General features: G+C 35.1%; 2 protein-coding genes and 2 long non-coding RNA genes across 5 annotated transcripts in view; 2 read left to right on the top strand and 2 right to left on the bottom strand.

The window, feature by feature from the left end:
* LOC135793009 (uncharacterized) overlaps positions 1 to 22,323 on the top strand; it is a 106,666-nt gene extending 84,343 nt beyond the window's left edge. For both annotated transcript variants that reach the window (XR_010548510.1, XR_010548511.1), the window contains exons 3-4: positions 15,650 to 15,685; positions 22,284 to 22,323. This is a non-coding gene — a long non-coding RNA (uncharacterized lncRNA). The remainder of the gene's footprint in view (positions 1 to 15,649; positions 15,686 to 22,283) is intronic.
* Positions 7,094 to 9,556, bottom strand: LOC135792655 (uncharacterized). The gene is made up of 4 exons (XM_065303311.1): positions 9,454 to 9,556; positions 7,963 to 8,202; positions 7,779 to 7,901; positions 7,094 to 7,725 (listed from the first exon to the last, which is right to left on the bottom strand). Exons 1-4 carry the CDS (start codon positions 9,497 to 9,499, stop codon positions 7,502 to 7,504), a joined length of 633 nt encoding a protein of 210 aa, XP_065159383.1. The 5' UTR covers positions 9,500 to 9,556; the 3' UTR covers positions 7,094 to 7,501.
* LOC135792654 (uncharacterized) lies at positions 9,852 to 12,431 on the bottom strand. The gene is made up of 7 exons (XM_065303310.1): positions 12,193 to 12,431; positions 11,597 to 12,135; positions 11,408 to 11,532; positions 11,177 to 11,347; positions 10,808 to 11,129; positions 10,334 to 10,716; positions 9,852 to 10,275 (listed from the first exon to the last, which is right to left on the bottom strand). The coding sequence occupies exons 1-7, from the start codon at positions 12,347 to 12,349 to the stop codon at positions 10,014 to 10,016; spliced, it is 1,959 nt and encodes a 652-aa protein (XP_065159382.1). The 5' UTR covers positions 12,350 to 12,431; the 3' UTR covers positions 9,852 to 10,013.
* Positions 12,955 to 14,302, top strand: LOC135792533 (uncharacterized). The gene is made up of 2 exons (XR_010548363.1): positions 12,955 to 13,845; positions 13,897 to 14,302. It is a non-coding gene; the product is annotated as an uncharacterized lncRNA (long non-coding RNA).
* Positions 22,324 to 23,985: the final 1,662 nt, after the last annotated feature.

The raw sequence follows: 23,985 nt of genomic DNA, 5'->3' as shown, positions 1-23,985 counted from the left end.
TCCTCGCGAATTTGCGCGTTGATGTATCGACTGTGGAAGTTAACGCACTTAATGTCAAAGTGATTACAATGCCTAGTTTCGTTGTTCGGCCGTTCATGGAACACATTGAGCATTCATCATCGTCTTCGATTCACTACGCTTGTACGGTTGAAACTCTATTGCTTATTGAGCATTGAGTAAGATTTTACGTACGTATGCGTACGTACACGTTCGTAATTGCATTCAAGGTTTGAAACCTAATAGCAGTATTAACGTGCATTGCAGAATAATGCACTGTTGTAGACATAATTAAATACGAAACTGTCAGCGCAATGAAGTCAAGTCTTCAAGATTTCAAAATATACTACACTTTGATAGATGATGCAAATGCGCATGCTCGACAATGTAACTGAATAAATTTATTTTCCTGTTTTTAATTTGCTCACTGTTTGCGAGGCGTCTTGCACCCACTTGTCGCATAAAATCTCATCTTGGGCAGCACTCCGTCGAGGGTGGCTTAACTGCAGTCGAGAGCCGCGCTCTTAAGAATTTAATTAGAAACTTGCATTTCATTTGCTCGCCACGTACTTTACTTGTTCACATTTTCGACGAAATGAGTTTTGGTAAAAAATTCTTTTTTATTATTATTATTATGAATATAGGTTATGAGAGCAGTGCTAAGAAAGTAGAGAACTGTAATGTCGGTAAGTATAAACGGCTCTCTTTTTCACTGGTATGCAGAACGTAGTCGTAGGGTAAACTTTAATGAAAGGTGACTCTGATTGCAGGTAAACGTGCCGACTCGAGACAGCTCCTCCGCCCGCTGCCCACCGCATCCCTCTCTTGCGTTTTACGGTCCGCATCGCAGCGGCCGGGGGCAGGATTGCTGGAAAAGCTCACGTACGAAATAAGTCCCAAAGTCCTGCGTCCCCGACATTCCCGACGCTCTTGGCACTCTGACGTGCTCCTTTCCTCCCTTCTACTTCTCATTCCACTGGCGCCGTTCTTCTGGTTGCCTCGGAGTGGTTTGGTTTGGTAATAACTCGCAACGACGCCCGGATTAGCAGATATAGCGCGCTTTTAGTATCATCCATCAGTCTCGGATATATAACTAGATTGCTGGTTGTGATAGGTGGGAATTTACGAGGTCTTCGCGTCGAGGCGAAATAAGAAATTGTAAGTAAGATAGGGCACGATTCGGCACTATGTCCGCTAGTATCGCGCAGGGTGCGGTGAGCTATCTCGAACACCAACCGACTTTACGCTCTTTTCTCGCTGCGGAATTCTTTTATTTCCAAGCAACAACGCCACGCACATCTTGGAACATCAGAATTCAAGAACAAACTCATTTACATTACGCAGTTTTTATCTCTGGGAGAGGAAAAAAATTGAGCTTTGAGATGAAAGCTTTCTGGAAACACGAATTGAATATAGAAATTTATTTATAAAGAATTTTTTAATTTGAGTAAAACTTTGTTGCTACTAGTTGAATTCTGATTTCATGGTGACAAATCTTACAACGTCGTTGCAATCAAAGGCCAGGAGGAACTTGCATGTGACATGAAACCATGAAAGCACAATCTCCCGTTTGTTATTTTTATTTCGTGCTTCTCGCGCTGCAGTCGTGCAAAGCGCAAAGAAATTGCAGTGGGACGAAGCCGCAGTCGGTCGCTTGATTACGATTTTTTATACTTTGCTTTTCCTTTCATCTTACATACCACAACCCATACTCCGGGACTAAGAAGTGAAGAGAAGAAAGAAGCGCGACGGAAGTAAAAAGACGACATGAAAGCAGGAAGAAGAACTAAGAAGGAAAAGCGGAAGAGTGATGGCCGGAACGTAACGTTCCTGACCGTCCGACCGTTAGTAGTCCTTCTTGCTCCTCTATATAGGTATAGTATAGAACTGCCCCCATGCTGGGGGCATGTTGGGCACAGATCACTTGTTGAATTGCCTTTGTTCGTTTGTCCGCTAGTTGCTTCTTGTTAGGCGTGCGCTCCTTTGCTTGCTTCCGCTTAGTTTGCTTGGCCGGAAAAGAAACCAGACCAGGATGGTTAACGAGGGGCGGCAGGAGACACTGCACAAAGAACTCGATGAGGGGGCGCGCGCGTACTCAATGCTGTTTTTCGAATATTTTTCTCATTACCGGAACGTTTTGTTGACGTTCGACTATCCGCCCCTTGCAGACGATGTCATTATGTGCACACACTGCTGACACACACGGTATTAGGGCATATTTGCACATGTGGGACAAGGGAACGTCCGCAGGGGTTTACTTAGGCCGGAAATATTTTCCTTGGATGAAACAAACATGGCGGACAAAGAATGTCGATCATGAAAGAATTTTCCATTATCTGAAGGTTGATATATATATATATAGGCGGAGACTTAACATCCGCAAATGTCATTACTTAATTATAACTCTCAAACGAAACTTTTAATTGAGTCTTGGCGTGCATTGTGTATTGTTTCATTTTATTTCAGTTGATATTCCTTTATTCCGAACGACACTTGGTTGCGCGCTTCCGGTCTATGCAAAGTGGCGGCAGCGGCGGCGGTGGAAAACACGCGCTAAGCTCATAATGAAAATATGGCCGCCGCCATCCGTGCGCGCGCAAAGTTTGCGCAAGTGGCGTCGCCTCGCCGCCCTCGGAAACAATTGCAACTTATTGCATTTAGCACATCCGGCACCGCGTCCTGAATAAGAAAAGTTTGCGAGCGCATTATCTCTGTTGATAAAATTACGCCAAAGCAACTTGTCAATTAGTGATGCTGCATGCGAACGCAAACAAGATGTAAGTTTTAAATTAATAGCTTACGAAATTGCAATTTTTTCCTTATAATCCGCATATTATTTCAGATTTCAGTAAAGTATAATTATTGCGATAAATCAGGAAATCTAGGGCTCGTAAAAATTCCGCCGGTATTAAATTCACAATAAAATATAATTTTCCAGGATTATTAATAGAAGTCGGTTTTCATAAATATCACCGAGCCATAGGCGAACAACACCGCATAGCACCCGACGGCAATAAAAGGCCAAAAGATAATAAATAAAGTGCCGGAAGCGGGCTGCACTTCTCATATTCCGCCCCATGGTGGCAGCGCTGGAACGAATCTCTGTTTTAAATTGTATTGTGCGCACGCGGAGCGCGAGCTTATCTATTCTACGAAAGTGCAAACGCTTCATCGCCACTAATACCGCGACCTGAAAACCGTCCCTTGAGTGCAGCTAAGAATGCAGCCCCGCGGCCAAGTTGCATGTGCAATATATGCGACAAGTTACAGTTTAGTGTCGCTTTTCTTGTCCGGCAGAAATAATGTCATATTTTTATTTAAAATTCTACCATTTTAACCCGTAAAAACAAAAAATTAACAAAACTTTAAAATAATTTTAAAACAATTAATTATTAATATCTATATTAATGCGTTTTATTAAAATTTAATTGAAAATTTATTAAATTTATTACTAATTTTACTTGTATACACAGTGTAGCTGTGATAGGGTTGGCTGGGTTGGCTCTCGAAGGTAATGAAGTTGTGTGGGTGTTCGAAAAGCTTTCCCAGCAGTTTGTTGATAGTGCACAGCGAAGGCACCGTTAGAGGGTTGGAGGGTGGGTCGCACTTATTATAAAGCACAAAGAATATCGCGGATTCCCGCGTCTAGGGAGCGACCGCATTTGCATAATATCGCTATATACATACCATTTTGCGGCCGGATTTACATACGTTGTTAGACGCCCGCGTAATGATTGCATCTCCATCCGAATGCGCAGCGCGCAACCCCTGAACTCTTAACATCAAATAGTTGAGTTGCAAAACACACCGACGCACACATTTACATTTACATATTCAATTTCATACTCAAAGCAAAAACAAAAGAATTTAATTCATTATTAAAACTTTATATTATTTACTTTTTTGAATTTTTTTTTTTTTGGTGGTGGTGAATGAAAAGATTGTACTTTGACCCATGTCCAAGTCTTAGGATTGCATCCGGTCTTTGGTGGACTTAACGGCTTTTCGGTGGCCGAAGCTGCGGCTCCGGGGGTCAAATTCGATTTCAGCGATTTTCACTGCATCAACCACGGCGAGCGCTACACGTGGCTGCGAGAAAACCACCCTTGTAACGTGCCGCAGAAATCGAATATACAAAATGTTCCTTTGTAGAACGCTGCGGCGTCTATTGCCTTGGGGGTAGAAATATTTTATAGACGACGAGGAAAAATCTACCAATTTTCGGTTCTTGATTCAAAAATAAAGCCAATATCTAATAAAAATCACAGCGAATTCAGTATTAAAAATATAGCAAGTGTTATTTTTTTAAACTTAAGTTGATAAAAGTGTTGTCTGTAATAATAGATTAACGGTTTCCGAAAAAAGGAAACAACTTTCCCTTTAAGAGGATTTTAATCGTAAAAGTAAACATTTTGATAGTTAATTCTTCTAGTTGTAGTTCTTTTAGTCTGTTAGTAGCTTAGTTTCTTTTAACTTTAATATTTACACGTATTTTTTCATCCCCTTGGTCAAACATTTCGTATTCTTATTTCCAGTCAAGTCTTAGGGGTATTTCCAATTCTCTGCGTTCGTGTTTCTTTCTTTTTTCCACACCCGCACAACTTTCGTATTTTTTCTCCTTATTTGCTTCTTTTTTATCGTTTCCTGGCTTTCGCCTCCTTTTCGCATTTTATTTGCGTCCGGAAACGGCCTTATAAACGCTTCGTAATACGCATCGAAAAAACATCTAAATAAACTTGTATTTTTTCCCCGGCACACCGACTTTTTCTACTTGCTTTTCATTTGTGCGTTGTGTTTGCCGTATTTCCGGTGCTTAGAAAAAATATTTCCCAAATCTAGACATCCGAACATGCACATATCTAAAGATGTAAAGACCCAGAAAGTATCCGAGTTTTCCGAAATACATTCGCAATAAATACCCAACAAGACGGAGTAAAGGAGTAAATACTTTTCTTTTCCGCAACTCTTGGTGCGGTTACGGGGTGGTTTTTGGTTTGGCTGGGGCAGCAGCGTTCACCGCACAATGGTTGCACAACTTCTGCATAAATAAAAAGTTTATCCGCCGAACCGCGGAGTATTTTCTCGATTTATTGTCGGAAAATGGAGAGTTGCAACTCTAAGCGTAATATTTCTTTAATAAAATCCAACTGGCAAAAAATTCGCCAAACACAAAGGAATTACCGCACGTGTTATGCCTGTACGCATGAACATGAAATATAAGTTAATAAAATGTAACAAAAGTTTTTAACATGGCACAAAATTAAGAGTTTTGCGCATTTTTAAGCAGAATTATCGACAAATTTTATGCTGCAAAAATATGATTTACTTTGAATGTATTTTATGTTTCATTGCGTGTCACGTCAGTTATACATACTCATGACACCCGCGAGAATAAAGTTTTAATGGACGAACGCCGCCCTATGAATAGGGAAATAAGATAATATAATTTCGCGTCGCGTTTTTTATTGACGCCGGGGCGTCCTAATGGCGTCTATCTGCGTGCAAAGGCCCACACGAAAAAACTCACCCCCTCGCCAGCATTGTGTCATTTAGGGTTCCTTTTGAACGCTACTCTGCATATACAGCAGGTCTTAAAAGTGAAAATGAAAGTCTTTTATTTTGAAAGTTATTTGACAACAAATCTATTCAATGTGTACCATAAGGGTTGTTTTGAACACTTTTAGTAGCAATCGCAGAAAAAAACGACACCAAAACAAGTCTCGCGATGTTGCGGCTTTGTAGGTTAATGAAGCATCTAAAATTCGTGAAAAATGTCTGCACCCCCGCATAAAATTACTCTCTATCATCTGTTAGAGAAGTCCTTTTTATGATTTTGCATTGTATCACATTGTATATATTATTCATATGTCCCGTTATTTCTGTACGGATCTGTCCAACTTTTCGGATTTGGATGTTCGTGCTGCGGAGGCTGGTTCGGCCTGTTTTGTATTATATTTCCGCTTGCCGTGAAAAAAGATCCTTTATGATAAATCCGGTAAATTATGCATGAGCGAAAAGGATCCCCACTTTACAACGCAAAAGAGCGGATGCGTTCAAAAACTGTCGATCGACTGCCGGGCTGAGATTTTTACAGCGGGGGCGCATTGGTGCTGGTTCGAGGGTTAGGGCACTCGTCTGTGCAGAAGAAAATGTGTTTTGTATGCGATTTTTAATGCTCGAACAAGTTTTTTACGACTAAAAAATTAATTCAGCAACTTTCGGATTTGCAGCATTCATGTCAACCTCAGTCATCCGAGTGGAATAATCTTTTTGCGGGCATGCGGATCAACGAAGATAATTAAATTTATTTCTCAGTATATTATCACAAAAAACATACCCAGAGGAGAAAACATAAAGTTGATCCTGAAGGACTTGCGCATTTTCATTTTACCGACTTCTGGGGTAAAATTTCAATTTTTTTTTGATTTTCTAACAACAAAATTGTAAATATTATAATTATTAATATCATATAGTTTAGATCGACTCCGATATATGATTCTTATCCTATTTATCAAAATAAACATGCATGATCGCACACCCTTCAGAATCACCCTGTTAGCGCAACATCATATCTTTGGCTAAAATTGTGCACGTGGCACACGCAACGAGGGTAACTTTTATATGACGACTGCCCTAATGTTCCAAAATAACAAGTTCGACACGAGGCGCGCCTATTATTTCCGAGGCCGGTATTATGTGACAACGAAATGATGTCCCGTTGACGCACCGTTCTTTCTTATCTTCCGTCCTTCGAGCTAAATCCATGCTGCGCACGACCCGCACGCGGGCATGTTGACGGCATTGACGTCAAAGGGTCGCACAACGGAAGTGCAGAATTGGAAGATGGGGAGAAATCAGAGCACACGATGACTGAGGATATCTTCGCACAACGCATGATTTCCGATGGGAATAACCAAATGCACCAATTTATTCAAGCAGCAGGACATTTACAAACTTAGCAACTACTTCCCATTGTTTTATGTCTGATAACAACAAATATAATTTTAAAATAATATTAAGAATACTAAAATTCAATTTTCTGTAAAATTATTATTTTATTTAAATTAATTAAAGGATAGTGAATTATTAAATATAATTTAATTAAATTGTTTAATTAGTATTGTTAACATATGCTACATAAATAATTTATATATATAATTAATAATTTCATCTAACATACGATAAACAAACAGTTGTTATTCTAGCGTTTTCAAGCATGCTGCAGTTCGGACTCCCAACACATTAATTAATTAACAGCTAATCCCATCCAATCGCAATCAGAACGCAAACTTGCAAAGTCACCCTTTCTTCGTCCACAATAATCAATTCCATCTCATGTCAGCTTCCGACGCCTAATTATCAAATGTGTACAATAAATAAACGCAGCGCACCTGTGCGCGCTGCATTAATTTGCATGCGTGTCACAATGGGACGCATCCGGTATTGAGGATTGAAGGGAGGGGGAGTAATTGGCTGGTCAGAATATTGGATCACACTGAATAATTTAAATTAGCCATCGCGTCAACATGCATGCTAATGCGACGATCGCGCCGTTTATCAACGTGGATGCTGCGGGGGCGGTATTACATGGGAAATAGTCGCCAACACGCGGCTCGCACACGCACAATTCGGATGCAATGCCATTGTGCTCCTGCGTGTAGCATCCGCTGGTCACTGCGCCTTCGTCTTCGGCGAAAACCTTCGATCGTAGATAAGTTATGTTCATAACTAAAAAAATTAAATTTTAAATTAAAAAATTTTATTAAAGTGTGTTTAAATACCTTCATCATTGAAGAAATATGTATATCTTACGCACACTTCTCCTTTTCGTTTACGTCGCAATACACGAGGTTTGTAACTACTGTGCCTCCATAAATATTGCAGATCAGGCAGTGTGCTGTCATCTACAAAATATTTTTAGTACTATTTTGTTTTAAATGTAAACAAAACTGATGTAAACAATACTTGTGATAACAAATGGTTGTCGACACAATCCATGCTCGACAATATTTTTCTCGCTTACAAAGTCCTCGCATGTACTTTCAAATGATACTGTTTTATCATACGATGGTCCAAGCCATGTAAATTCAAAACAATACGCATTGCTCGGATCAAACTCTTCTATTACTTCTGAGGAAGTAGTACCCTCTGAGGCTTTGGTTGAATCCGTTGTAGAACTGTCTTGTGCAATTAAAATAGGTACACCTATAAGAAAAATATCTTAAGTATCTTGCGCATGCGTGTTTTAAAAATGGGAGGAGCAAATGGTACGTGTTATCGTGATGCCATCATAAATCAAAAATTCAAAATCGCAAAGTTTATGTTCCTGTTTAAAGCTTTACGATTTGAATGGCTTTAAATTGAGTGTTTTGTATAAGCGGAGGTTTTCATGCTTTCCGTGATTTACCTCGTTCCAACTATAAAATAATTTTATTGTGTCGCGATGCGAACGTGAGTGAGATCGACCGGTTTTCATAGTCGTTTTACGAGGGTTTGATGGAATTATGTGGCATTATGCGGGGGGATCTATATCATTGTCGGTTTACAAGGGATAAGGAAAGGCCGCGGCCCGCCGAAGGGTCGACGACTACTTCATCCCGAACGAGGGTGCGTTTCAATTTTGATGTGCATATTAAATTTCAATCCTTTGATGAATACGCAATTTTCAATGTGGATATTATTGGGAAGTTGCGAAACTTTTAAGAGTATGCAAAATGCCAAACTTTGAGATGTTAGGATGTAGGAAATCCACTAAATTCCTTTGGTTAATTTTCTTATGTTTTTGGATAATAAATAAAATTAATTTATGCATAGATATCTTGAAAATTTAAAAATATATTTTAAAGACTAGTTAAATACGTGAGTAACCTTATTCATTACTGATAAGATACTCCACTTGAATCAAACATATGTTTGAATTTATCTAATTTATCTATCAATTTTTAAACTACAATTTCCGTGCCTTTTACTGCGAAACAATTGCACGCACTTAGCAGTCCTCAACATAAACTAAAGTAAAGAAAAATTTCAACAAAAAAACACCTAATCAATATCGTTTCGAGCACAAAGTAACATTATGCAAACAGCAATTTCGCATGCCTAATGTATTACCCGTATCGCATATCATCTGAAAGCACACGCCAACTTTTTTTCTGCAATCGCCGCACGAGGTTATTGTTTGTTCGCACACGAGCACACAAAGAAAGCCGCCCGCACGCCCACCTGCTTCTCGGGTTTCGCGCGTTTTCTCGCCGAGGAAATTATTGCTTTATAAAGAACTGCCTTTCACAACGTCACACTACCCATACATTCACCGCACGACACGACTTTTTCTTGCAGTTTGTTTTTTGCATTCATTGATTTTCTTTGTGGCGGTTTCCTGCAATTTTCCTCTCAGCACGCCCGCGTTTTTACACTCTGATTTACATTTGATGTTAGTTATTAATAGTTACCTACCTGTTAATAATAACAGCAGCAGGGAAACGGTTCCGCACTGACACATTTTATAATTTTGTGCGAGCGTTGCAAACACGCCACTTCATACTATCGTCAATGAGTGTCGCCAAACTTTTCTTTAATCTATTTTCGTGTGGATTATTGGCAGATAAGATATATTTGTTATCAAGATTATGATAACTGTTGATTTAATCAATTTCAAAGGAATTTATGACGTGTTTTACTAAAATTTTAACGGTTAGCTACTGGTATTTGTAATATGTTAGTCTAATGATTATGGTATAAATGATAGTGTAAACATTAATAAAAAACAAAATAATTTTTCAATAATAAAGTTTATTTAGTATATGTGTTGCGCCATCTGGTAAATAATATCGTAGCTAACAACGCAAGTCCCCCATTCTCTAAAACATTTCCTCTACTTTTATGAAACATTCACAGATATCGCCAGTAATTTAGCAATAACTAATATAATTTGAAACGTAAATACCAATTTTAAATCAAAAAATATTTTGATTTATGGATTACCACTATTTAGTTTAGTTTACATAATAAGAATATTAATTTACATACAGATAAACAACCATTTCTTTTTTGTCTACTTTTTTCATTTGCCTCATAGTAATTCTATGAATAATACACTCAAATATTATAATAATCAAACTTAACCAAACGCCAACCGACCAAATAACCAAAGCTGGATAAAACTGTTCCAATCCCACAGCTGAAGCAACCACAAAACTTTTTATACATGTAGGTTTCCTAGCTTTATACTTTAATGTCATGCGGTACATAATTCCACGTTCACCAGCTTTCTGCAAGCTTTAAAATAATTAAAAAATATATTCACAAAAAAAAATAGGAGTATTGAGAAGCTTACACAATGTTAAATGCTTTTGCGAGATTTGAGCCTTTCGGATGATTGCTATAAACCGGGTTGTTGTTATATAAAACAACTTCCTCGATTTGACACATGGTATTCTGATTAAATGTTCTTTTAATTATTGGGTACGCAGTTGACAAGTCGACGTTGAAAGCATAGTCGCCGTCTTCCACTATTTTTAGTCCCACCTCTGGCGAGAGGTATAGAGACGTGTTTGGATATGGCTTCTCTTGCAATTTGTGTAATGTTTTATCATGTCCGATACGTTCCATTGCTTTTTTTGCATAAAGGACGTTTTCACAACCGATTTTTAGGTCGCTATTTGCGAGATCGTGCAGATTTTTTATTGTTATTGGCGGTTCCATTAATAATGAAGATACCTAGAATAATATATTACTCATTAATATATTATTTGTATTATTATTATTATGTTCTTAAAATAATTAAGAATATTATATGAATTTTGCTTACTAAACTAGCAGAGTAAAATTGATTGATCAAAATAGCAAAAACAAAAACAAATAATGTCAGAATTCGTCCTGAAATAAAGTCAGGTACAGTCGGCGATCCTTGTTGACATACTGCACCAATAAGAAACAGAACAATTGCGCTCCACGACACATCAATATCTGGATTCACTTTACGTACGTACTCGTAGTAAATTATGCATTTCATCACAAGAATTATAACGCCCAAAGATACTGCAATCAGGCACCATACAACTTTATCCAGAGGCAGAAAAAATACCTCAAATGTTGCTTGGGCTTTAGGATGGCGAAATAAAAACGCAGCTCTAAAATAGGTATTGCTATTAATTAGTTTATAACAATGATAACTTACTTTAAGCGCCAAACTCGGTAACCATAGTCCACAAACTGAGCGCGTTCTTTGACAAAGAACAATGGCGAACATGCAAAGTCTATTGCACCGGTTTGAAACCCACCCACTAATCCGTCAAAAACTCCTTTGGAAACTTCATATCCCCAAGAATTTGTTTTCGTAACATTAGTACTAAAAACGTATTCGAGCTAAATTGTAAATTCGTAATTTAATTTACACCTATGTAAGTACCTAAAATTGTGATACTCTCCAACGTACAACATATATAAACAAGTAAGTCGATTGAAATGATTTATTTCTAAGTGCTCATCACTCCGGACATGCTCCTCAGGGGTTCCATTAAATGGCAGTGGTAACTTAAACATTGGCAATCCTAGTTTACATATATTAATCATAGCAATATAATAATTTTTTACTTACAACTGACATAGATTGAAATTTAACACCATTCCAATTTCGTCTTTCTTCGTAAATTTTCCCATATTGTTGACGCATCTGTTTAAATTTATTATCAACCGACCAGGTACCAATATCAGGAACAATTAAATTCGTGTTGTATTTGGCAGAAATCTTATAAACATCATAAATTCGATATTTAATAAATTCAACACTGTTGTCTTCATCGCATGGAAAAATAAATTTTAAATCGGCGTTTACATTAATTTTTAATTGTTGGTAATTCTCAACGATTTTGTTCATATTAATATCATTTAAAAATGTTGATTGTGTTGAAAACAGCAACACACATGGGTTAATAGTTGTACATAAATTAACCTCAGCTAATATGTGGAGTATTTCTTTGGAGTTTGAACAATCTGCATCAACAAATATACCATTTAATGCATAATTTTTACAATGGTTTATATTTTCTTGATGGAATGTTGCATTTAACCAGTTCAAAGATGTAATTCTTGTAAATTTCATTGGTATTGAATTTGTTTTAATTGTTTGTATAATATCTGTAAACATAAAATATTAATTGAAATTTTACTCGTTATATAGTATAATTGCATTACCGTATTTGGGGAAACAAGAATAAAACTGAGCATGTTTGATCATTTTATATTCCATATAACTTTTAATAAAATGTTTATGGCGATTACAATCTAAAAAGTTTATTAGAATCGACAGTGTTAAAACTAGGAATATTTCAATTGCCGTACTCAGATTCATTTTGTTTGTACTGTGGATAGAAGTATAAATTTCTTTTATAGCAAATGAGTGCAGAAATTATTCAGTGATTCTGTTCCGGACAAGTGAAGTTGACAAGCAATTAAATTGTCTGCACGGGAATGCAAATGTTTGTCACATCAAATGAATAATTTTAAGTTTCAAATTTAAAACAAAAATAAAATTCTTTATTGCCTTGTAATAAATTTCTAATTGGATATGATAAATTGTGTTGTGGATAGTAATATTTTCAACAGGTGTGTTTTTTCGTACCACAATTACTTATACAAAAAGTCGGTCATTCAAGTAAACAAAAAAAAAACATTTATACACTTCCATGTTCTTTGAATTATGTTTTATTTATGTTATTACTCATTACTAGCCAAGTGATACACGCCCATATTATTGCTGTTGTTTATAACGTGCGAACAGAATTAATCAATATAAGCGATTAAGGTGAAAAAAAGTGTACGTGACAAGCAAATGTTTACTTAATTATATAAAATTTATTACCACTGTACCGCGTGCAACACGTGCGTGATGTTTTATGTTAAAATAACTGACTAATTGTAGCAAAGTGGCAGAATACTTTAAATGCTTAATAGAATCCGACAATTGTACAGTATCTATTAAAAAAGATAATGAAAAGAATCACACTCAAGTCATCACGAACCATATTAAACCTTGGTAAATTTTTTGCATGCATTCCAAGCGATGAAACAACACACTGGACATACAGAATGTTTTATCCAATGATTATGTTGATATTAAACGTTGCGGCTGCAGCTATTTCGTTTTATGGCCGAATGAAACACATGCAACATATTGAACAAACGTCCTACAGCTTAGCATTAGCTTCGGATGTCATATTAATTTGCTGTACAGTGATTCGGATCGTTGTGATTAACTATCTCTGTAATAAAGAAAATATTATGATGGAAGATCAACTACGAAATTTAGAAGCAACGCAGCTAAAACTAAAAACCGAGGAAGCGGAAAATTCACGCCTCGAAATTGTGAGCATGCATTTTGGTTTTGGATTGTTTATCGCATGTAATTTGACCATAATTCTCACCTCACTCTCCTGGTACACTTGGTATTTCATTATACGAGAATTCACACATTATCAAGTCCTGATCTCTACTAGTGTGATGAAAACGTACATGAAAATCATACACAGCAATTACCAATATATTAACGAAGTACTGAACACTTTAAAGCCAACCAGTTTATTTATAAGCGATATGTCAATGAACTCCAATTACAAATTTAATATTGAATGGATCTCCAAGCAATACACGAAACTCTGGATAACAATTAGGCTTTTTAATAAAGTTTATGGAGTGTATATGGTTTGTATTTATATTTACATTACAATCAATTTATTAGTGCCATTCAACTTAGCTATTGTTTATGGGGGTGGATATATTTTGGAAGACGGTAAACAGTTTGGGCCATATTTTGGCTTGATGGCTATTGTTTGGAGCGTTTTACCAGCGGTAAGTTTTAAAAAAACTTGTTTTGTTGATAAAAAGAGGTAATTTTCGTAGATGATTTTCCGTGATATATTCCTCTCTGGAGAAAATGTTTCAACTGAGATTGAAAAAATACCAGAAAATTGTTATCGAATGATGCTGCAAGTAGCTGAATCATATCGAAATGATATAAAGGAACTTGCGATTGAAACTGCTTTAGTTAAACCAGTATTTAGTGCAAACGGTTGGTTTGAAATCAATTACAAAATGATATTGCCTACAATTACAATGATTATTTCATATATCATTGTCATAATTCAATATCATGGCTAATGTACTATTTATTTGTATTGTTGCGTGTTAGAATTTCATGGTGTTGTTGAGTTAAACAACATGTTTCGCCTCGTGGGCATCGTCGGTTTTTTTTTGTGAAATTTTAAAGAAAATATGTGATTGTATGACAAATACATACTTAAATTTATTATTTGTACAGTGTATAATGTTTATTTATTACAAAATTGTTGATTATTTGCATTAAAATTACATAATTTCATTCATTTATTTTGAATAAGTACATCCTTGCGACGTCTACATTTGAAGTTTTGAGTTAGGTGTAAAAATTGCTATTTCTTTAGATAGGATACTTCATGCGCACTTTCGTGTACGTGTGACACACGGACACGACAATTTAAATGCGGGACCACTTGCTGACACATATGCAGTCGTTCACTGACTCATATGCATGCCAAACTTTTTGAAACACTTGGTATTTTCGTGTAGTACAAGAAAGTATGTCCAGATGACGCAACGATGCATATTTTAACTAAAAATATTCCAGCGAGTAAAAGTCGACGTGCACAGTTGTGATGCCGGCACGCATATCTTACTCGTACTTCGTGCGGCAAGTAATAATACTCCGGCGAGTATTCGCGAGTATTTAAATCATAATTTCAAGATTTAAATTTTAGTTCACTAGCATGAACTTAAAAATCATAAAGTAAAATTGTATTCGTTTTGTACAGCTCTATTATTCGCGTTTGTGCATAAGTAACTTTCTTATCGCATTTGCCGTGCGAGATGCTACGCGCAATATTCTCGTCTATCGTCGCGCTGTCGCTTATTTTAGTTTAATTCATATCGCTCGCGCAGCCTGCTTTGCGCATCTATTACATTTCGCGCACAAGGTCGCGTGCCGGCTTTGCGCATCTATTGCTTTTACCTGCAGGATTCATGCGGCAGGTGCCGAGTTTTAAATAAAAATAAAATATAAAATTGAATTGTATTCGTTTTGAAGACAAATCTATCATCAGCGTTTGTGTATAAACATCTTTCTTATCGCATTCGCCGTGCGAGATGCTACACGTAAAATTCTCGTCGCGCTGTCGCATGCAGCACATTTTAGTTTAGTTCTTATCGCAATAAGAACGTGTCTATTGTTTTCTTATCATAAACTGTCGCGTAGTTGCTTGCACAGTTTCCAACCAGTTTCGTGCCGGTTTCTGGTTGATGCAGACGTATTTTACGCGACTCGTATTGTTGGTCCGGACATCTACTTTCCAAATTCGCATTATATTCGATCATCAATCTATATATCAGACTATAGTAATGTTATTTTCCTTTTGCGCGTATATTGTCCATAAATGCCGGTTAAGTGTATCGCCTCCATGTTGATTTGATATTCATCATTATGATGACCCATCGTGCTGGTGTAAGTAAATTTTTACTAAACCGCACAGATTGTTTATTTTTCTCTGCTGTATGATTATAATATTATGAAATCGTATGAAATATTTTTGTTTTAACTTATGTTTTCTCTTTTTATTTACAGTATTTGCCATGCCTGGAGTCCATGAGTTTTGCATTGGTAAGTTTATAATTCAATTATATTTTTCGTTTTAATTTCTGCGTCCTCCATTAGTTTGTATTTACGTTGTTTTGATTTATCGCGTTCCTCCGCGTTTTGCAAATACATAAGATAGTCGCGTACCCGCTAATCATAAAATTAACTGTTTAACTGTTTTTTCTTAAGAATTAAAATTTCATCTCTCAGATTTCCGTTTTAACTATCCTATCTGATAGGAAATGGACCGTAGATTAAGACGCTGCGATCAGATCTTAATTATCTCTTTTAGTTTACGAGATATTCGCGTTTGAATGAAATGGGCAAAAATTGAGAAATGTCACTTTTTAGCACTTTTACTCGCGATTTTCGACCCTTTACTGTAGGAAATATAATTATTTTATATTTTTATCTGATAGACAATTTTCCAATCTTTTCATAATCAGTAATCATAGTTGCTCGCCTTTAGTTTAAGAGATATGAATTATCAAAAATCGCTCAAAAAGTATCAAGCACCCCTCTGCAATTTTTCTTAAGAATTAAAATTTCATCTCAGATTTCCGTTTTAACTATCCTATCTGATAGGAAAATGGTCCGTAGATTAAGACGCTGCGATCAGATCTTACTATTCTTTTAGTTTACGAGATATTCGCGTTTGAATGAAATGGGCAAAATTGAGAAATGTCACTTTTTAGCACTTTTATCAAGTAGATTTTCGACCCTTTACTGTAGGAAATATAATTATTTTATATTTTTATCTGATAGACAATTTTCCAATCTTTCATAATCAGCAATTCGCTAGTTGCTACCGCCTTTAGTTTAAGAGATATGAATTATCAAAAATCGTCGAAAAAAAGTATCAAGCACCCCCCCTTGGCAATTTTTTCTTAAGAATTAAAATTTCATCTCTCAGATTTCCGTTTTAACTATCCTATCTGATAGGAAATGGTCCGTAGATTAAGACGCAGCGATCAGATCTAATTATCTCTTTTAGTTTACGAGAGATATTCGCGTTTGAAATGAAATGGGCAAAATTGAGAAAATGTCACTTTTAGCACTTTTACTCGCGATTTTCGACCCTTACTGTAGAAAATATAATTATTTTATATTTTATCTGATAGACAATTTCCAATCTTTTCATAATCAGTACTCGCTAGTTGCTACCGTTTTTAGTTAAGAGATATGAATTATCAAAAATCGCCGAAAAAAAGTATCAAGCACCCCTTTGGCAATTTTTCTTACGAATTAAAATTTCTTATCTCAGATTTCTGTTTTAACTATCTATCGGATAGAAAATGGTCCGTAGATTACACGCTGCGACTTATCTTAATTATCTCTCTAGTTTACGAGATATTCGCGTTTGAATGAAATGGGCAAAATTCGAGAAATGTCACTTTTAGCACTTTTACTCATAGATTTTCGACTTTTACTGTAGAAAATATAATTATTTTATATTTTTATCTGATAGAAAATTTTCCAATCTTTCATAATCAGTACTCGTTAGTTGCTACCGCCATTAGTTTAAGAGATAAGTATTATCAAAATCGTCGAAAAAAGTATCAAGCACCCCTTGGCAATTTTTCTTAGAATTAAAATTTCATCTCTCAGATTTCCGTTTTAACTATCCTATTCGATAGAAAATGGTCCGTAGATTAAGACGTGCTGCGATCAGATCTTAATTATTCCTTTTAGTTTACGAGATAGCTCGCGTTTGAATGAATGGGCAAAATTGAGAAATGTCACTTTTAGCACTTTTACCGCGATTTCGGACTTTTACTGTAGAAAATATAAAATATTTTTATATTTTTATCTGATAGACAATTTTCCAATCTTTCATAATCAGTACTTCCGTTAGTTGCTACCGCCTTTAGTTAAGAGAGATATGTATTATCAAAAATCGTCGAAAAGTATCAGTAAGCACCCCCTTGGCAATTTTTCTTAAGAATTAAAATTTCATCTCTAGATTTCCGCTCTTAACTATCCTATTCGATAGAAAATGGTCCGTAGATTAAGACAAGTTAAGTGATCAGATCTTAATTATCTTTTTAGCTTACATATTTCCGGTGTTTTGAATGAAATGGGCAAAATTGAGAAATGTCACTTTTAGCACTTTTACTCGCGATTTTCGACTCCTTTACTGTAGAAAATATAATTATTTTATATTTTTTATTCGGATAGACAATTTTCCAATCTTTTCATAATCAAGTACTGTTAAGGTTGCTACTGCCTTTGAAGGCTTACAGATATGGATTATCAAAAATCGTCGAAAAAAAAAGTATCAAGCACCCCCTTGGCAATTTTTCTCTTAAGAATTAAAATTTCATCTCTCAGATTTCAGTTTTAACTATCCTATCTGATAGGAAATGGTCCGTAGATTAAAACGCTGCGATCAGATCTTAATACTCATTCTCTTTAGTTTACGAGATATTCGCGTTTGAATGAAATGGGCAAAATTGAGAATGTCACTTTTAGCACTTTTACTGCGATTTCGACCCTTTACCGTGTAGGAAATATACTATTTTATATTTTATCTGATAGACAATTTTCCAATCTTTTCATAATCAGTACTCGCTGTTGTTACTGCCTTTAGTTTAAAAGATATGAATTATCAAAAATCGTCGAAAAAAAGTATCAGCACCCCTTTGCAATTTTTTCTTACGAATTAAAATTTCATCTCTCAGATTTGTTTTAACTATCCATCGGATAGAAATGGTCCGTGACAAGACGCTGCGATCAGATCTTAATTATCTCTTTTAGTTTACGAGATATTCGCGTTTGAATGAAATGGGCAAAAATTGAGAAATGTCACTTTTTAGCACTTTTACTCGCGATTTTCGACCCTTTACTGTAGAAAATATAATTATTTTATATTTTTATCTGATAGAAAATTTTCCAATCTTTCATAATCAGCAATTCGTTAGTTGCTACCGCCGTTAGTTTAAGAGATATGTATTATCAAAAATCGTCGAAAAAAAGTATCAAGCACCCCTCCTTGGCAATTTTTTCTTAAGAATTAAAATTTCATCTCTCAGATTTCCGTTTTAACTATCCTATCTGATAGAAAATGGTCCGTAGATTAAGACGCTGCGATCAGATCTTAATTATCTCTTTTAGTTTACGGAGATACCTTCCGCGTTTGAATGAAAATGGGCAAAAATTGAGAAATGTCACTTTTAGCACTTTACTCAAGTGATTTTTCGACCTCTTTACTGTAGAAAATATAATTATTTTATATTTTTATCTGATAGACAATTTTCCAATCTTTCATAATCAGCAATTCGTTAGTTGCTACCGCCTTTAGTTTAAGAGATATGAATCATCAAAAATCGTCGAAAAAAAGTATCAAGCACTCTTGGCAATTTTTCTTTAAGAATTAAAAATTTCATCTCTCAGATTTCGTTTTAATTCATCCTATTCGATAGAAATGGTCTGTGGTGATTAAAATGCTGCGATCAGATTCAATTATCTTTAGTTTACGAGATATTCGCGTTTGGAAATGAAATGGCAAAATTGAGAAAATGTCACTTTTAGCACTTTTACTTTTCGCGATTTTCGGACCCTTACTGTAGGAAATATAATTATTTTATATTTCTTTATCTGATAGACAATTTTCCAATCTTTCTCATAATCAGCAATTCGCTAGTTGCTACCGCTGCCTTTTGGTTTAAAAGATATGAATTATCAAAAATCGTCGAAAAGGTATCGCTTAACCCCCTGGTAATTTTTCTTACGAATTAAAAAATTTCATCTCTCAGATTTGTTCTTTAACTATCCTAATGGATAGAAAATGGTCCGTAGATTAAGACGCTGCGATCAGATCTTACTATTCTTTTAGTTTACGATATCTATGTTTGAATGAAAATGGGCAAAAAAATTGAGAAATGTCACTTCTTTTAGCACTTTTATCAAGTGATTTTTTGACCCTTTACTGTAGAAAATATAATTATTTTTATATTTTTATCTGATAGAAAATTTTCCAATCTTTCTGCAATCAGCAATTCGTTAGTTGCTACCGCCGTTAGTTTAAGAGATATGTATTATCAAAAATCGCCGAAAAGTATCAAGCACCCTCCTTGGCAATTTTTCTTAAGAATTAAAAATTTCATCTCTCACTTCAGTTCTTTAATCTATCCTATCTGATAGGAAAATGGTCCGTAGATTAAGACGCTGCGATCAGATCTTTAATTATCTCTTTAGTTTACGAGACATTCGCGTTTGAACATGAAATGGGCAAAATTGAGAAATGTCACTTTTAGCACTTTTACTCGCGATTTTCGACCCTTTACTGTGAAAAATATAATTATTTTGAGTATTTTATCTGATAGACAATTTCCAATCTTTCATAATCAGTACCCGTTAGTTGCTACCGCCTTTAGTTTAAGAGATGTATTATCAAAAATCGTAAAAAAGTACCGGCACCCCCTTTGCAATTTTTCTTAAGAATTAAAATTTCATCTCTAAGATTTCCGTTTGAATCATCCTATCTGATAGAAATGGTCCGTAGATTAAGACGCTGCGATCAGATCGTAATTATCTCTTTTAGTTTGGCTGAGATATCGCGTTTGAATGAAATGGCAAAAATTCGAGAAATGTCACTTTTTTAGCACTTTACTCGCGATTTTTTGACTTTTACTGTAGAAAATATACTATTTTTATATTTTATCTGATAGACAATTTTCCAATCTTTTGCACCAGTACTCCGTTAGTTGCTACCGTCTTTAAAGGCTTAAGAGATATGAATCATCAAAATCGTCGAAAAAGTATCAAGCACCCCTTGGCAATTTTTCTTAAGAATTAAAAATTTCATCTCTCAGATTTCCGTTTTAACGTATCCCATTCATATAGGAATGGTCCGTAGATTAAAACGCTGCGATCAGGATTCTACTCATTCTTTTTAGTTTACGATATCTTTGCGCTTGAATGAAATAAGCAAAAATTGAGAAATGTCACTTTTTAGCACTTTTACTGCGATTTTCGACCCTTACTGTAGGAAATATAATTATTTTTATATTTTATCTGATAGACAATTTTCCAATCTTTCATAATCAGTACCTGCCAGTTGCTACCGCCTTTAGTTTAAAAGATATGAATTATCAAAAATCGTCGAAAAAAAGTATCAAGCACCCCCCCTTGGCAATTTTTTTCTTACGAATTAAAATTTCATCTCTCAGATTTCCGTTTTAATCCACGTATCTGATAGGAAATGGTCCGTAGATTAAGACGCTGCGATCAGATCTTACTATTCTTTTAGTTTACGAAAGATATTCGCGTTTGAATGAAATGGGCAAAATTGAGAAATGTCAAATTTTAGCACTTTTACTGATTTTCGACCCTTTACTGTAGAAAATATAATTATTTTATATTTTTATCTGATAGACAATTTTCCAATCTTTCATAATCAGCAATTCGTTAGTTGCTACCGCCTTTAGTTTAAGAGATATGTATTATCAAAAATCGTCGAAAAAAAGTATCAAGTACCCCTTTGGCAATTTTTTCTTAAGAATTAAAATTTCTCCCTTATCTCTCAGGTGATTTCCGTTTTAACTATCCTATCTGATAGAAATGCATTGTCCGTGTAGATTAAGACGCTGCGATCAGATCTTAATCACTATTCTTTAGTTTACGAGATATTCGCGTTTGAATGAAATGGGCAAAATTGAGAAATGTCACTTTTTAGCACTTTTACTCGCGATTTTCGACCCTTACTGTAGTGGAATATAATTATTTTATATTTTATCTGATAGACAGTTCTCCAATCTTTCATAATCAGTACTGTTAGTTGCTACCGCCTTTAGTTTAAGATATGTGGCTATCAAAAATCGTCGAAAAAAAGTATCAAGCACCCCTTTGGCAATTTTTTTCTTAAGAATTAAAATTTCATCTCTCAGATTTCGTTTAACTATCCTATCTTGATAGAAATGGGTCCGTAGATTACACGCTGCGATCAGATCTTTTTAATTATCTCTTTAGTTTACGAGATATTCGCGTTTGAATGAAATGGGCAAAATTGAAATGTCACTTTTTAGCACTTTTACTCGCGATTTTCGACCCTTTACTGTAGGAATATAATTATTTTATATTTTTATCTGATAGACAATTTTCCAATCTTTCATAATCAGCAATTCGTTAGTTGCTACCGCCTTCATTAAATGTGAAATAATTTAAATTTTATCTGATAGAGAATATTCCAAACTTTCATAACCTTCAACCGTTTGCCTTAATTTAAAAGATATTTGTTACCAACAATACTAAAAAAAATGACACTGCACAAAGTATACAGTAAACTACGGAGACAATAAAATATTTATGTGTAAAGGAAAATTAAATTCCTGTTTTTCTCAATCTTATGACATCCCAAAGCCAATAATTTCTTTTCTTATGCCCAGAAATATTGAAAGTGTGATTTCTGCTTATGCTGCTATTGCAAATATTGTGAAATTTTAGTTTCATCTTTTCAACTACCAGTTTATCAGTACGTTTGTGTATAAACAACTTTTTGTTCGAGTAACGCGGCTATCGCTACGCACCAGCCTGTACCTGGCTAAGCGACACGCGCACAATACGGTAGTCGTTTCACCGCGCGTGGTCCGCGAACGTGTCTTCTAATGGCCATGTGTTTTAGGTTTTAACTGGATTAATCGTGGTGTACTTCTTCGACCATCGTGCAAAATACCTGCAATGGGCATGTGTGCTCGTTTAATGATTTTGCGTTTTAGAGTCTCCCTTGAATAAAAAATAAGTGTCCATTAATCTGGGTAAAAGTGTGTATTTCAGTTGATAGAATATATTCTGGGATATAAAAATCCCCGCATCAATGTATATAGGTAGGTGCAATTAATTTTTTTACCGAAAGTTACGCTGGTTCAACTTAAACATTATTCTATTTATGGATATGTAATTTGCATGCATCTCGTGGTAAATTACAAACATATAAGTAGAATTTTATCAAAATTTTTTGGTTCTGTTTCCGGTACAATACATGGATGATTTAATTAATACAAATACTGTTTAAAAAGTATCTGAAGATTATTAAAATTAAGTAATATTCATATGGTCGACCACCACTTTCTTAAGCCGTCGGTCAATGGCTCGGCTTTCGTTGAACACGTGCCGAATATTTTTTATCGATTTGCACTCCTATATCATCATTAAATTAAGAAGATTTTTTACTTAGGTCAAATCTTGTACGTTGAATAGTTTTCGTTTTCATCGTCTCCTACATCTTAATATTTACAAAATAATAGTTATTTTTTATTTTTCTAACAACTATATTGCTACGCGCCGTCGTTGCCGTCATTTATGATGATGTTTCACCTGTCGGTTATTTTATGCAGTTGATGCATCACTAATAAATATATGTCTACAATATGTTAAAATGTAAGTGTTTTTATTTTTTTGTTCCATCTTTCTGTTCAATTTTCCTGATGATTTATATAAGTTTATATATTATGGATATTATATGATATGATGATTTATATATTAAGTTTTCCCAATAAATAATACGTAGAAAATCCGGCATATTTGTGAGTTTTTGAAAGTGTTCTTGTTTCAACTAGAGATTTTCTTCTGAAACATCCTGTATACTCATTTTTTTCTTTTGTCTCGTGGAAATTTTGTTTTAATTGTTTTAATTGATTTTCAAGGGTTTTTCCTCATTGCTCTTTTGAATTTTCTTTTCGTGACACTCCTGTATATTAGTTTCCTGGAGTATCAGGTGAAAACGAATGGATATTTTTGTCGTGTTAAAATACTTTCTGTTTTCACATTAAATTTTCCTTTTTTAACACTCTGTATATTTGTTTCCATTTTCAAATACCTAGAAAATTACATTTACTATTTTTGTTTATCCCGGTAGTACTTCTTATAAAAGTAGTACTTGCTGACACAAAAGTGGCTAAAACAGGTGGTAAGTCCTGTTTCAATATGTATGACATGTATTTTGTTGACTAAAAAATCTTAAACTTGTATTCTATTATTAATAAAGAAATGTTAAGAAATATTATGTCTTATGCTTTGAATAGTTCCTCTTCTATCACTAGAACTGGTCTCTAAGAGTTGCTCCTCTCTCAGGGGATGATCCCCACTATAAAAAATTGCTAAGGTATCTTGTAAGGTAAAGGGATTTGTGTACTCCTTTCTCATTTCAGGTACAGGTCAGAACTTGTGTAAGAATATTTTAAGTGTCACTTCTTGAGGCGACTTAAAACTTAGAAATATTTTTTGCCAGTACTAAGCATGGGTGATTGCCAGTCCTGAAAGGAGTTTCCTCTACCTGTGGACAACTCTACCAGTAAAATTGATATGCTCTTGATAATTTCGGGATG

The sequence above is a fragment of the Atheta coriaria genome, unplaced genomic scaffold, assembly GCF_025399875.1.
Source record: "Atheta coriaria isolate IRGN ID8LTWV9N9 unplaced genomic scaffold, Caltech_Dcor_3.1 hic_scaffold_5_pilon, whole genome shotgun sequence".
Taxonomy (NCBI): Eukaryota; Metazoa; Arthropoda; class Insecta; order Coleoptera; family Staphylinidae; genus Dalotia; species Dalotia coriaria.
This window is presented reverse-complemented; position numbering and strand designations above follow the sequence as displayed.

What these genes read in the sequence shown, in the direction of transcription:
- LOC135792655 (XM_065303311.1), bottom strand. Translation starts at nt 9,499, where the DNA reads ATGTGTCAGTGCGGAACCGTTTCCCTGCTGCTGTTATTATTAACAG. An exon ending in ACAACCATTTGTTATCACAA is followed by an intron (nt 7,902 to 7,962) that starts GTATTGTTTACA and finishes AATATTTTGTAG; the next exon opens with ATGACAGCACACTGCCTGAT. An exon ending in ATATTTCTTCAATGATGAAG is followed by an intron (nt 7,726 to 7,778) that starts GTATTTAAACAC and finishes TAATTTTTTTAG; the next exon opens with TTATGAACATAACTTATCTA.
- LOC135792654 (XM_065303310.1), bottom strand. Translation starts at nt 12,349, where the DNA reads ATGAATCTGAGTACGGCAATTGAAATATTCCTAGTTTTAACACTGTCG. An exon ending in AATTTCAATCTATGTCAGTT is followed by an intron (nt 11,533 to 11,596) that starts GTAAGTAAAAAA and finishes CCAATGTTTAAG; the next exon opens with TTACCACTGCCATTTAATGG. An exon ending in AATTTTACTCTGCTAGTTTA is followed by an intron (nt 10,717 to 10,807) that starts GTAAGCAAAATT and finishes ATATTATTCTAG; the next exon opens with GTATCTTCATTATTAATGGA.